Source organism: Dasypus novemcinctus, chromosome 4 (genome assembly GCF_030445035.2).
Source record: "Dasypus novemcinctus isolate mDasNov1 chromosome 4, mDasNov1.1.hap2, whole genome shotgun sequence".
NCBI lineage: Eukaryota > Metazoa > Chordata > Mammalia > Cingulata > Dasypodidae > Dasypus > Dasypus novemcinctus.
Genome location: NC_080676.1, coordinates 57,828,622 through 57,843,668, shown reverse-complemented (window position 1 = coordinate 57,843,668; position 15,047 = coordinate 57,828,622). Strand labels below are relative to the sequence as shown.

General features: G+C 45.7%; 1 protein-coding gene across 2 annotated transcripts in view; it reads left to right on the top strand.

The window, feature by feature from the left end:
- The first annotated feature begins 458 nt into the window (after window positions 1–458).
- LAMP3 (lysosomal associated membrane protein 3) overlaps window positions 459–15,047 on the top strand; it is a 33,412-nt gene continuing 18,823 nt past the window's right edge. The window contains exons 1-3 of one of the 2 annotated variants that reach the window (XM_004464619.3): window positions 459–671; window positions 8,445–9,127; window positions 10,006–10,134. In XM_004464619.3, the coding sequence (XP_004464676.1) occupies window positions 623–671; window positions 8,445–9,127; window positions 10,006–10,134 (861 nt within the window). In that variant the 5' untranslated portion in view covers window positions 459–622. The remainder of the gene's footprint in view (window positions 672–8,444; window positions 9,128–10,005; window positions 10,135–15,047) is intronic. The other variant, XM_058295402.2, reaches the window with a different exon arrangement.

Below are 15,047 nucleotides of genomic sequence, written 5' to 3'. Positions count from 1 at the left end.
CCACTGCCCATGGCAGCCCCTCCAAGGTCTTCAGGTGGGGCATGACCCTTGGGAATACACACAAGAAATCCAAGAAATACACAGAAAGTGCTTCAGCCACCAGGTTTTAAGTCCACCTCATGACTGAGGGGCTGGACGTCTCCTGGTTGAGAAGGGTCTACAGATTTACAGAAATGTCCAAGTGTTTACAGGGAAAGAGGAGACACACGTTAGAAGAGAGAACCTGGTGCTGCCACAAAGCCACCACCTCTTGTGGAGAAATGATCCCCAAAACCCTTCCCCCTGGGCTTGCCCACCCCGCTGCCCCTTGTCACAAACACTGAAGGCAGAGATGAAAGGGGCCAGTTTTCACAAAGAGGCACTTGTGGTTTCCCTCCCCACTCAACACGCCACTTGGGCGGACCTCTCAGCTACTTCTCATAACGAAAGCACCTTCAATTTCTCGGTCACAAGTGTGAGGGCTAACGAGCTGCGTCTTCCTCTTCGTTCCTGGGTCCTGCCCTGGGACTGGTCTTGAGGGATTCAGAAGAGCGAGCTCTTTCCACCGAGCTGTGCAGAGCGTGGCTGTGGCGCAGCAGCGGAGCCAGCCCCGGGCAAGGCAGCCTCCCTCCCTGGCACCACCATGCCCCGGCAGCTCTCTGCAGTGGCGCTGCTCGTTGTGTACCTGGTTGGTGAGTGATACTAATGACTTTCCATCGTGACCCGGCCATGTCCTGTCCTCTTAAATTTAAATGCCCTCTGGTGCCATGGATGCATGAGACTGGGCAGACTGTAGGTATGGCTGCAGCTACTGTGGGTATTGGGCTTGAGAGTGTCTCCTCGTTAATACCTTACGCAGGTGATGGAAGGTATTAGCCAGTTTTTTCCCCCAAAGGTTTTCATGTTCGGACTCGTTTTCCATGAGTTAGACCAAGTTGGTGTCAAGCCTGGGAGACAGGGATGGCGACCCTGGTTCAAAGATGGGTTGTGGGCACCTTTCTGGAGAGTTTGTAGAAACCCACTTGGATTTCAGAAATAGAGAACTGAGCCAGGGCTTAGGAATGGGGACTCTTGCTACATTATCTGAGGAAATCACGTCCTATTTTGCATTTTCTGTTTTTCCCAAATGAACGTGCTATGTTTGCATTCCATAAAGAGGGAGCCGTGAGGGTGTGCTAGAGGTAGTGTGACAAATTGTGCCATTTCAGAAAGATGTAAGCCAGGGTGCCGAAGAGAAAAGCAAGTTCCCATTGCACTTCTGATTGGGGAGGCTGTCAGGGAAATTGAGTTTATAATGGTTTTATATCTCCACTTTCACTGAAAGCATCTTTTCCCAAAGATCTTGAGTCCTCTTGTATACTGTTGTACTGTTCCTGTTATCAAGTGTATTAGATCATTCACGAGTCCTTCTAGAACCACTGGATTGAACAGGATCAAGAACTAGCTCTTTCCAAACTCGTCTGCTAACATGCTCAAATGGAGTCACTGCACCACTTGGTTGTGAACTGTTAGGAAAGTTGTGTGAAGGGTCAGGCCACTTGCTCCAAGCCAGGCTGTTTTACCTGTGCCACACTTTCAGAATTACACGTTCACTTACTCTTAGGGGGTGGCGGAGAAGTCGTCATTACATTTAGCAAAGCAACCTGATGAAAAAGCTCAGTCTCATGGTAGCCCACAGTGGCTGTGCGCACCAATTAAATGGCTGACAGATAACGACAGATTCAGGAACACAGCAAGCGCTCCACAAACGCAAATGTGCATTGAGAGGAAACACCTGCACTGCCCTTTCCTGTCTGAGTTGCATAATCACGGAGGTGAACTGAGGTGAACTGAGTCAATGAAGCGCATGCAAGATCCGTCCTCTAATGTGAGTGGCGGGGAGGACCAGTGTGTCATGTCCTTTTGGGGTCACACATTCCTGGATTCAAACCCCTGCTCTGACCCTTGCCACCAGGGAGGCTTTGTTCATATCACCTGACTCCTCAGTGCTCAGTTTCCTCACTGAAAAATGGGGAAAATAATACCCTCCCCCAGGGGTGCTGGGAGGACAAAATGAGCCGACATCCCTAAAGCAATTATGACAGGGCCCGTGCTCAGTTATGCATTCCACTTATTGTATTTTTCCCTCAGGTCCCTCTCATTCACCTTTGCGACCTCCTGACTGTTAGCTCCTTCCTCTCTGTGCACAGAGCTCATCAGCTCACAGTAATAAGAAAGACGGTTGACACTTTCCTGGGTGCCAGGCTCTGTTCTGAGCACTTTGACGCTCACAGCAACCTTGCAAGGACTATTCTCTTTCTCCCTTTACTTGTGAGGAAACGGAGGCATGAAGAGGTTATCTAACCCACCCCGGGTCACATACCTCGTAAGTGTCAGAGTTGAGCTTCAAATTAGAGTCCATGCCCTGAATAGCCAAGCTGTGCACTCTGCACGTGAATCTATTTCATCTGTGTTCATTCATTTAGTCTCATAACCCTGGATTGGTGCTATCACTATCCCCATTTTACAGATGAGGATACTGAGGCAGAGGAATTGCCCACTGTCACCCAGGTAGCAAGTGGCAACCCTGCATTCAGGCAGTCCAGCTTCAGGGTCCATGCGTTACTCTGCTCTGCATGGTGGGCTCAATAAACATTTGTTGGAGATGACAGAAAAAAAAAAACCATTAGGGCAGAGCGGGTGTAACTCAGTGGTTAAGCTCCTGCTTCATATGCATGAGGTCTCAGGTTCAATCTCCAATAACTACTAAAAAACCAAAAACAAGCAAATTGAAAAAAAAAATTAGGCACTTTGCTAGGGGAGACTAACTTCAGGGTAAATAACCTTTATCCAGTCACTTTACTTCCCTGATCTCAACAAGTTCCTCCCCCACAAAATGAGGGAATACAAGTTTTTATCAGTTAAGTTTAGGTTCAGCCCCATATACGAGACAAACTCAAAATAACAATGGATTAAACAAAATAGATGTTTGTTACTCATGTGAGTAACAAACCAGGTCTGGGCTAGAGCACCATGGTGTCGTCAGGAACCTACCATCCCATGTGTGACTTCCACCCTTAGCATCTCCTCATGGTTGTAGATGACTGCTGGAGCTCCAGCCATCATATACAAGCTGCACACTTGTCAAAGGAAGCCAAACAGAAGGACATTGGTGAGCTCACACAGGTGATTCAACTCCTTTGAAGCCTTCCCAGAGGCCCCCCCCAAACCCGCCCTTTTCCATTGCTTTAGCTAAAACTTAGTCACTCATTCCCACCCAGTTGCAAATGAGGCTGGGACTCAGGGTTCTTTATTCCAGGCAACAAAATGCTCAGATTAAACTCAGCATTCTATTACTAAGGAAGAAGGGAAGACAGTTTTGGGGGTAGTCCGTCAGCAATTCCTGCCACAGGGCTGGAGCCCCTTCTAATTCTAGGGTTCCTTTGAATCTCAAGTCCCACCATGAACTGACAGAGCTAGGGCTTACATCTTTTTGCTAAACATGACTTCCTTTCAGGTCTAAGGTTCACCTGTGAAACTGTGAGCAGAATCTTGCCAAGCCCCATCCCTGTTGCCCCAAATATCCGCAAACATTCTCCCTGCTGCACCCTGGTAGAGCTGCCTCTGCCGCCCAGAGAGGTACCAGGCAAGGTGCTCCAGGGTTGTACTGGGTGCCACATGCCTGGATGTGGCCACGGGTTCCCATTCCTCCCTGACCATGCTCCTCAGAGCTCTGCAGATAAAATGGAGTTTTCAAGGCCTGCCAGGGCTGCTACCTGCTAAACTCTGCATCTCACCCCTACCAATTCCCCACACCCTCCTTTTTTCTAGTCATACTGAACCCCTTGCTCTTCTCCAAGCACACCAGGCTTCTGAAGTCTCTGAGCCTTTGCACATACTGTTCCTTCTATCTGGAATGCCATTTGCTCTCTCTGTTGGAAGAATTTCTCCTTGTGTTGGATTCCTCACCCCCTACCACTGTCTTGTAGCATCCAGGGCCTACTTCGATAATAACACTTGTTACTCTGAGGAGTGGTCTATTATGTGCCTGCCTCTCAAGATTGTGAGCCCCCACGGGCAAAGACCCTGCCCCCAGTGCCTGGCATGGAGCCAGACTCAGAGGAGGTCTCTACGTGCTTCTTGAACTGGCTGTGGCAGGGAAGCCGATGCCTGGGAAAGGACCAGCTGCCTGGGAAATACCTAGAGAAGAAGGTGTTGTGATCCCTTATGTGGGCATTGACTTATCCAGGGACTGGCCAGCCGAGTCATTTCTTAGCCCTGCCGGGGACTTGTAGGGGAACAAAAACCGTCTCGTGCCTCCTCTGTAGATCATACATCTCGGCCTCAGGTACTCGTTTGCTGAGTCTCCTGAATCATGGAGAGGAGAAGATGGGGCAAGTCAGAGTGAGGCGTGGCAAATCAGTGTGTGGACCCCAGGGCTATGTTCTTTTCAGATTCTGAGCCATACCCAGCCCTTGCATTTGCCCACTGCCCCCTTTGTGGGTACAGGTAGACCAGTGACGGTCACTAAACCTCTATGGGGCCAAAGCCCCGTTTAAGAACTGTGACCCAAATTTGGCAAAGAGCAGTCATATAGTTGTGACCATATACATAGCTTTTATAAAATAGAATATTATTTCTCAGATTTATTAAACATTCACATTAAAAAACATGTGAACGTTCTGGGACATATTATACCTACTACTATCCCCTTTCCATCTAATCATCTGCCCCTCTTTTATACCCTGCTATTCTCCAGGGAGGTGAGGAGAGGAAAGGGCAGATCGGGGAAGGAGAATGGGAATATTAGAACAATATTTGGTTTGGTCCAGCCACCTGCCAGCCCTGCCTTCTGCCTGCCACCCACATTCCTTATCCCAAAGACTCATATCCACACACCTTAGCAGAGCACCATGACCACCATCACCTCTAGTCACTACACCAATACTTCCCGCCTCCACCAAGCACACCTTGGCAGGCTACCACGAGCCTTCCTGACCTGTTTATGATGCAGTGTGTTCATGAACTACCACGGTATTTCTTTCCCTTATTTGAGTTCATTCATCACTACTGAGTTCTAAGTGCTTCTTGAGGAAGCCTCCGTTTTTTTTAAAGGGTGTACTTCTCAGTTTAGGAAATTAGGAGAAGATTTGTTTTGGCTCATAAGCACCTGCCATACACAAAGTGGAATTTTACCAAGGATCTAATAATCTCCCCAAGAGAACAAAAGGAAAGTGGTTTCTAGTCTTCAAATTGTCTGCAGCAATCTTTGTTTCTCACTACACAGTATTTCTGGAAAGCACATCTGAGAGTGAATTCTGTTTCACCACAGTAATAATATGACTCTAATGAGGTTCATGGGTTCTTGACCAAGCAACCAGCAAATTAGATCTGTCCCGAATGAGTTGCGAAAATAAATCTTCGACAAATGTCAACCTCTACAACAATCGTTTTGTTTTTCTTAATGTAAAACGTTTTGTTTTCTTGTGGTAACAGATATACAACATAAAATTGCCCATTTTAACATTTTTTAAATACACAATTCCGTGTGGTGTTAAATACATTCACAATGTTGTGTTACTGTCACCACTATCCATTACCTAAGCTTTTCTGATACTCCAAACAGAAACTCTGTTCCCATTAAGCAATAATTGCCCATTTCCCACCAACAACTTTGCCCCCTGGTGGCCTATCCTCTACTTTCTGTCTCTACGAATTTGTATGTTCTAGTTACTTCATATAAATGAGATAATACAATATCTGTCCTTTTGTGTCTGGGTTATTTCACTCAATATGATGCTTTCAAGGTTCATCCATGTTGTAACATGTTGTCAGAACTTCATTCTTTCTTATGGCTGAATAACATTCCATCAGTACCTACATATCACAGTTTGTTTATCCATTCACCCATTAATGTACACTTGATTTGCTTCCACCTTAGGTTATTGTGAATAATGCTGCTATGAACGTTAGTATACAAATATCTGTTCAAATCCCTGCTTTCAGTTCTTTGGGGTATATACCTAGAAGTGAGAGTGCTGAGTCATATGGTAGTTCTATTCTTAACTTTTTGGGGTACCACCAAACTATTTCCTACAGCAGCTGCACACATTCTTCATGACACTCTTAAAGGAAAATTCTTGCACCAAGCCCTACAATGTGAACATAAAGGTTTTAGATATACCAATTTTACAAGAGCTTGTAAAGTAAACCCTCAAAGCCACAGCTCTCAAGTATCATGCATCTAACGTATCCAAATGAATATTTTAGATACCAAAAAAGACTTTAATAATAATCTCATGTAACAATGTCATTAATAATAACAATATCTTTTTCATAAGATAGCCAAGGCAATTTGAACGGATTTTTTTTCTCTCTCTCCTATTTTGTAAGCCAGCTGTGCAGAAATAATTCACAAATCCTACTCCTGGGCTTGAAGTTGGAACTTTTCTTCACCATTTCAGCACATAAACCTTTGAAAGACAGCTTCATGGAGGACCATTCCAGTGAGGATTTGGCGTACTGGTGTCACCGGAGGGGCAGTCTCCTAGTCCTCTTTCCTCTGCTCTTGTCTCTTCTCTCACTATTCTTTCCAATGACCCACTCCACCTCCACGCATCCCTGAATTCCAGGGCAGAATTTGATTCTGGTATATAGGGGTTCGAGTCTTAGCTCCAGCATTTACTATGTCCAAGTTGGTGGAATTTTCTAAGCCTGAGTTTCCTCAGCTGAAAGATGGTTAAAGATAGTACCCACCAGGGGGGTTTTGAGAGGAGTTAGTGAAAGATGACCTGATGCCTGCTTCCTAGTAAATGTCTAGTAACTGGGAATTTTCATTGTGACAATTATGGGAAAAGCAACCACTTGGAAATATATTGAATGGAAAAGGAAGACAGTTAAGGGTGTTTATGAATTATTTTGCTTGAATATCAGCGTACAGCAACCTCCTTCTTTTGCCCATATCTTCCCAAGGCATTGCCCAGCACCAGGCAGGCACCACTCCAAAGCACGAGCAGTGGTTGTGGATAAATATGATGAAACCACGGCATTGAACACTTGGTTTGCCAAGGAACATTTTGTCCATTTTTCTGACTAACAAAACCACTGCAATCAAAGCTAGAAGCTACCCTGGCTGCAGGAGAGCTAGAAGCCTTCCTCCCTAAGGCATGGCCTCAGGAAGAACCTGTGACAACAGCACAGTCTCTTTCTGGGAGCTGAATGGTCTGTGAAGGCTTTCACTTAAACTACCTGGTTCAAGACTTAAAATAATCATAAAAGGGCTGCAAAACAGATGCAGTTCCCACCTTCAGATTGCTTTAATCTGGTGGGGGAGATGGACAATCAACATAAAGCCAATAAACAGACATATAATCAGGGCTGATATTCTGGTGCACACAGTCTGGCCATGCAGGTGGTTAAATATTTGAATGCCAATCTATATTAATTACAAGGTGTGATTAGTGCAAGGCAAGAAACAAGCACACTATTGTGATGGAGAATTGTGGGGTGGGGCCCGATTTTATATGAGGACAGGGAAGACTCCCTGAGTCAAAAACCTGAACATGGCTGGCACACTGGAAGTGTCAGCGTAATTATAGCTTAATTTCCTTTCTTGCTTGAGAAAGTCTGGATCATTCAAAAGGTTAAGTCAGGATATGTGAGGATCTTGTATATATTTAGAAAAACAACTGGTGGCAAGATAAGAAAATGGAAGGGACTGAATTGTGAGGAAACGAGCCCTCTGCCATTGGAGGGCCTAAGAAGAGACTGGATGCACACATGGTAAAAACGCCGTAGGTACAAGTCATGAATCAGATCAGAGGTTGGGTTAGAAGAGCTCTCAGACCCCTTCTAAATTTGGGATTATAGGTTTCTATGAAAACTGTAAAATTGTGTGACTCCTAACTACCAGCATTCACACTGCCGCAGCTCTATCAGGTCATCACGGCAGCTCTCCACCCAGGAACACGATTAGATGTCAGTTGTCTGGATTCACATTTGGAAGTGGGGAATGAAGAGGACTGGTTCTGTGGCATCAACACCTAGATATCTAGCCAAGCAGGGTCCCCTTGGTGTTTATTAGCACTATGCCCCATACAGACAAAGGGGCCCAACACAGAAGACTATCTGCAGTGTGGTCACAACCATCTAAAAGCCATGAGTGCAACCAAAACTGTGCAACAATCGTGGCCTCCTGGTAGAATCCTTGGTGGTCATTGTTAAATCATTGTCAATGTTCCCCAAATCTAAAAATATGCATCTAAAATCTAAAATTTTTAGATTTAAAAATCTAAAAATAGTTTTTAAAAGTTTCTTTTAGGAGTTAGCAGGGATTGAACCCGGGACTTTGCACATGGGAGGCAGGCTCTCAACCACTGAGCAACAGCTGCTTCCCACCTGCTAGTTTTTTATGAACAAATATTAAAGGGGGAGGGGGCTTATGAACCATGGGTTGGTGTTTTAACACTTTGTTTCCTAATTTGCAGTAAATTTGCCCTGTGGCAGTCAAATAAGAGCAAAGGTATTTCCAGAAATCAGAGACCATCTTCAACCCACTACAGCAGCAACGGTGGGGACCACAGAAAAAACTTCTCTCCCACAATCTACTAGCCAAGCTGCCACGACCTCCAAGTCTGAGAACGCAACAACATACATGACAATAAAAACTCCAGCAATGACTACCCCAGTAACTACCAAAAGCCCCCCATCCACCAGCCTAATAATCCACACCCTACTCACAACCCAGGCCACGTCCAACATTTCACAAACGGCCCCTCCAGTTACTGAAGCGACTATCAGCCCCAGTTCGGCTCCTCCTCACTCGCAGCCGTCCACGGTCACTCCACCCGCCCACACAACTGTAAGCAGCCACACCAGGGGGAAAACCACCCAGCCCTGTAACCAGACCACCCTCCCCACAACTTTGTCCACAGCACCACGCAACAGCACAGCCAGTCAGAGGTCCACTCAACCCACCGGGGGCCCAGGGACAACCACAGCCACGCACAATGCCACCCAAACAGCAGCACCGGCCACCAGGGCTGCAAAGCCCACCCTTGCACCACAGCCATCGACGGCAAAGACTGGAATCTATCAGGTTCTGAATGGAAGCAAGCTTTGCCTAAAAGCAGAGATGGGGATAGAGCTGATCGTTCAAGACAAGGAGTCGGTAAGTTGGGGCCACAGACCCGGAACACTGTAATGCTACCTTCAAAATGGAATTTGCCTTGCAAAGAATGAGCAGTGCCCTGATTTCTGTGTCTCTAAATGAACTACATAGCTGCCTGCTCAGCTTTCCCCAAGGTGCTGGATTAAAAGATGAATCTGTTTCAGAATACATATAAAAATAGAAACCGATAGAGACTGTTTTAAAGAGGGAACAGCACCCACCAAAATTTTTAAAATGCAAACCCTCACTTGTAACCAACACGGGCCGTGTAGTCCGAAATGTTCAGTGTTGATCCCAGACCAACCTGCCCCCCAATCCAGCCATGACTCCCAAGCCTCAGCTTCTTTCCATGAAATGAAAGGTTTGAATTAGATGGTCTCTGTCGTTCTAGTCAGCTTTGACACTAATATGGAAAATCCAAATTAACAAGAAGAACAAGGGGCAGGGAGGGGAATGATCTGTGAATTATTAGATTTATTAAAGGAATCACCATTAAAATAATACTTTCTTTTTTTGCACAGGTTTTATGATTTCAAATAAAAACTTCCACCTTCAGATATTCATTTGAGACAAAAATCTATTAAATAATAAGCCCTTTCCTATTGTATCTTTCAACATGTTTAATTTAACAAAAATTAAATTCCGCACAACCTACCGGGACATGCCTGTCACGCGTTATTTGTCAAGGAACTCTCTGTGGCAGAACTCTTGCTGTAAAAAAAATCCTTTGAACATACTGGTTTGGAAATGAGAGGTGTCCACCAGGGGCTCTGCAGTCCTCAAGTGAGCACCCCTTAGCCTTGAACTGGCTAGTTCTGAGCTTCAGGTGCCTTCTTGAGTCTTCTGTATCTCAGGCTGACCTATCTTATTTGGTTCAGGTTTTTTCACCTCTGAGATACTTCAATGTCGACCCCAATGTGACCCAAGCCTCTGGGAACTGTGGCTTCCGAAAATCCAGCCTTCTCTTGACTTTCCAAGGTGGCTTTGTGAATTTCACATTTACCAAGGTAAGGGCTGACCCCATGCCCACTACCTGGCTCTAAGGTCAGGGTCCCCTTCCCTCACCCTGGCCCTGATGGTGCAATCTCACACTTCAGTTTCAGCCCCAGCGGAACTAGATCTCTGAGCCTTTTTGAGGTCTTTGCTGATAAGAAAAAGGGGCATGGAAATAGAGTGGAGGGAAGTTTCAACATTTTATGTTTGCTCTCTTCCTCTTCAGCCTCCTCCGTGCTGTCCACGGAGGGCTTTGATGCCTCTTAGGGGAGCCTTAGACTCTGGGGAACCCAGTTGCCAGTGCCCTTTGCAAACCACCTAAAGGAGGAAGTCGTACAGATGAACAGACCCAGAAAATTCCCAGTGGAAACCAGAAAAACAGGGTTATTCTAAAACCAAGTGTCAGAATGGGTTCTTTCCAGCCACGTCATACAAATGTTCACAGACTAACCAGTGACTGGGTTTTCCAGATCAGATCCTGGAACGAGGTAGACAGTGAAGTAGAATGGAAAGAGCACGGATGGTAGTGTCAGAGAGGCTTGGCTACAAATTTGACACTGCTGTTCGTATGACATTGTGCAGGCACCCCAACCTGTCTGAGCTTTATTTTATTGTTTGTAAAATGGGAAAAAGGAATTAGATATCGTGCTCTGTAAAGAGGGTGTCCAATGCCTGGAAAGTGGTGGAAGTTCAATAACAAAGAGCTATGACTACAGTAACTAAATGGGCAAATGTCTTTGGGAGGCGATACTGGCCATTCTACTCTCAAGGGAAAGATATTTGCCCCCAAATATCTTTCAAATAGGTGGAGTAAGAGCCAGACAGGTGCAGTAAGAGGATGCCTGCCATTGTATTCAGTGGAGGACCCCTTCTTACCTATCTATTGGGACTCCTGAAGTTACAGGTGCAGCATCCTAAGAGGAACAAGCATAGACTTTGGGCTCAGACACCATGATTGGCTCTCAGCAGTAAGGCACTAGCTGTATGATCTCAGGCTAGTTTGGGCCTCAGTTTCCTCATCTGTAAAATGGAGATAATTATATCTACCTGGTAGGACTCTTGGGAAAATTAGAAATGGTGGATGTAAATTGTCTAAGCACAGTGCTTGGTACATAGCAATGTTCATTAAACATTGTCATTATCATAATCATCATTATCATCATCATCATCATTAAATTGTTTTCAAAGGCTTTATCCTGCTGGTGCATATTTTTCTCCATAAGGCAGAGTTGCACTTGAGAAATCAATGGTTTCCTTTCATTACCAAATAGGAAAGATATAACCCCTCACATCAGAAGAACATTCAAGGCAGAATAAGTGTTCTATTTCTGGACAATTGAAGTTTATAGAGGTATCAGGAATTCTTTTTTTTTAAAGTTACTTCACAGCAAAGCAACAGAGGATATAAGCAAAAGCATCTGAGCTTTAGTCTGGGGCTCGAGTCCACGCCAAACACTGCCTCTGTGAATAATTGCCTAAGAGAAGGCCACAGAAACCCACAGTATTTGTTTGTGGCAACTCATGGCCACTGCTGCCAGGCCTTAGTTCTGCAAACAGAAGTTTCTGTGGCACTTTCCAACTTCTTTTTTTGTTACTTTCTTCCATCTCCTGATACCCCAAGCCCTGACTCTCTGATACCTCCAGTATGGCCTCTGTTGGACTCGACTCCAGGGCTGAGTCCTTTCTGGAAGGCCTCTGTGCTCCAGATTATCCCTCCCTCCAGAAGTGTGGGCAGATCAGCGCCCAGATAGAGTTACACACACCAACAGGTCATCCCTCCCTCCCTCCACCCACCGTCAGGTAGGAGCAAGGTGAGCCACTCAATCCACGTGTTGCAACAGCTACTTTGCTTGAGTATCACCAACCAAATTCACCAAGCTGCTGATTTGGTTCTGGGCCAAGAGGAAAGCAGCCTTGGTCCTCCTGGGGAGTTCCTGCATTTTAGAAGATAACCTGTTTAAGCAAAAACAGAGGCTATGAATTGAAGGCTTGAAGTGCTAAGTAACTTACAGAGGGAACCAGGCTAGTAAACAAATTGCTTTCCTGGAAACATGCAGTCCTTAATTTTTTAATTTTCCCACTTTTGATGGAGACATGAGTATAAGAAAAATTGCATTTTTCCATTAAATCTGCATAAGAAAAATGATAGGGTAAGCACAAGATGATAGGTTACAGTTGACAATGCCTCAGTAGTGAGGACACGAAAGAGGACTGGGGGACTGTCTGCTCTTAGTTTGCCAGGGCTGCTGTGACACATGACACATTCCAGGATGGTGTGAACAACAGGAATTTATTGTCTCAGCATTCTGGAGGCTGGAAGTCCAAAATCAAAGTCTCAACGGGGCATGCTTTCTCTGGGAGTCTCTAGCGTTCTGGGGCTGGATCGCTGCAATCTTTGGGGTTCCTTGCCTCACGTCTCTGCCTCTGTCACATGGCAGTCTCTCTCTTTGTGTCTATTCCTCTGATTTCCACTGACTTCTGGCTTCTGATTTCTGACGTCTACTGACAAAATTCCCTTTGCTTATAAAGCCTCCAGTCATATGGATTAAGACTCACCCTGATTCAGTCTGGTCTCATCCAAATAGGATCTCTGAAGATCCTTTTCACAAATGAGTCCTTAATTAATAAAAGCATTTTCAAAGGTCCTATTTACAAATGGGTTCACACCTGCAGGGACTCAGATTAAGACTTAAACGTCTTTTTTTCGGGGGGGGGGGAATAAAATCCATCCCCAGCACCCACCCAGAGGAAGCAGCCTCTCCACAGCTCCAGCTGATGGCGCAGTGGGCGGGGGGATGGGGCAGCTGGGATCTCGCTCAGCAACTATTGCCGTCCTTTGTCGCAAGCGTTCCTTCAGCGTGGTCGGGTGTCCGTTCTGAGTGGACATTGCCCTGCAGTGCCGATTATTAACTATTTCACACATTACCTCTGTCAGAAAATGATAACAGGACTTCATTGCCAAATCTTCTGGTTGTTCAAGGGAAGGCAGAAATCCATATCTTTTCATAAAAGTGCCTGATTTTTAATTGTCAGCCACAAATTGTGAAAAATTCAAACACTATGTTGGTCAAATCACAGCTGGAGACTGGGTTTGCCTGTGCTGTGCTTTCTGCCCTAAAGGGGGAAAATTATGAAATGTATTTTGAGTAGGAAAGTCTTCTAGATACTTCCAAAAGAAAAATGAGCTCAACAATTCAGTCACTTTTCAAGTGACGCTACCTCTAGGTCAGTGTCTCTTAATAGTGGCCATATTGACATTGGGCCAGTTAACGCGTTGCTGTCCTGTGCCTTATAGGATGCTTGGCAGCAGCCCTGGCCTCCACCCACTCAATGCCAGTAGTACCAACCCTCCCATGTGGTGACAACCAAAAATGTCTCCAGGCATTACCAAAAGTCCCCTGGCAGGACAAAATCATCCCTAGGTAGGAATCATTGCCCTTGAAGAAAAAAGAACCCTTGGGGAAAATGAATTTGTATAGAGGTTGCAATGAGAACCCAGTTGTAAAATGCAAAATGAATGCTGATGTGCAGGCCTATTGATGATGTGAGCAACCAAATTATTAGTAAGAATTTATTGAACAAATACTTTGTCCCCAACTAGACATTATGGGAGAAAAGAAAGGATAAAGAGGCTCCACTTCCAGGTTTCAAATAATGTACAACATTATTTTAATTGTAATACTACTGAGTTTTTAAAAACCTGCCAAGATCAATTGATCTTGTTGTTCAGTCAAGACTTAAATTAACCGTACCGTTTGCTGTGGGACCGTGGACAAGTCGCTAGCTCTCTCAGACCTTCAGTTTCCTCTTTTATAAGACAGGTCCAAGCAGTATGTAGTTTGCTGGGCTGCTGTGAGGGAGAGCTGAGGAACATCTGTAGGAGGGCTGACCATGGCATCTGGCCCGACATGGGCTCAAGAGAGGGGGTTTCCTTTCTCATTTCCCTCAGTTTCACATTTTAAAGAACTGAAAACCTTTCTGCATCAGTGTCCCACTAGAGTTAGGTGACATGCTGAAATTTGTTCCTTCAGCTTCAAGGTCCTTCAGGTTCAAGAAAAACATACCCCCTTCCCCAGCCCTCCCACAACTTCCTTCCTGCAGAGTCTGTTTTTAAAATATCTTTCAGTAACTTTGTGTAGAATTAATTTTTCCGGGCTCAGTGCTATCCCTTCCCCATCCACCCCTTGGATGAGAACCTGCTCTGGAAAGCACTCGAGGCCTCTGCCCCCGGCTGGGATGTAGGAGAGAGAAGTAGCATGTCAGGCCGTTGCCAGGTCGTGTCTCTGCCGGTGAAGGCCTTGAAAGGCAGTGTGGCCGGCCGGGCTGGTGTTTTCCCAGAGCCTTTCAGCAGGGTTTGGGCCCTCCTTGCTCCCGTGCTGGGCTCTTGAGAAGGGTGGTCAGTGTTCCAATGTGAAGCCCTCAGAGTGCAGGACTCGGAACCCCCAATTCCACTGCACCCTTTCATCGACCTGCTTTAGCTCGTGCTTCTCCTTCTGCCTGGAATGCCCCTTCCCACCCTCCCCACCCCCTTTGCATTTGTCCTTTAAGATGACTCGATTATCATCACCAGGCGCAGTCCCTTCCCTCCACCCCTCTCTCTGCTCCCTGAGCACTCTCTCCACACCTCCATTAAAGCACGCGTTGCACATTTTGCAGAGTCCTCGGCTTGTTCCCATGTCTCCCGCGAGTGCCAGTCCCTACTTTGCACATATTACTAGTCTATCTTTAGCAAATGTTCAGGAAATGAATGAGTCAATAAAGAAATAAATATAAACTTCTGGGCTGAGTTGCCACGAAGTAGGTCAGCAACTAAAGAAAGAGCCCCTTGGGCTTCCTTTCGATAGGTCGAGGGCAAAGATTTCTTGGTTGACTCACAACGACGCTGAGCAAAAGAGGCCTGATTGATGTTGCAGACAAAATCCACATC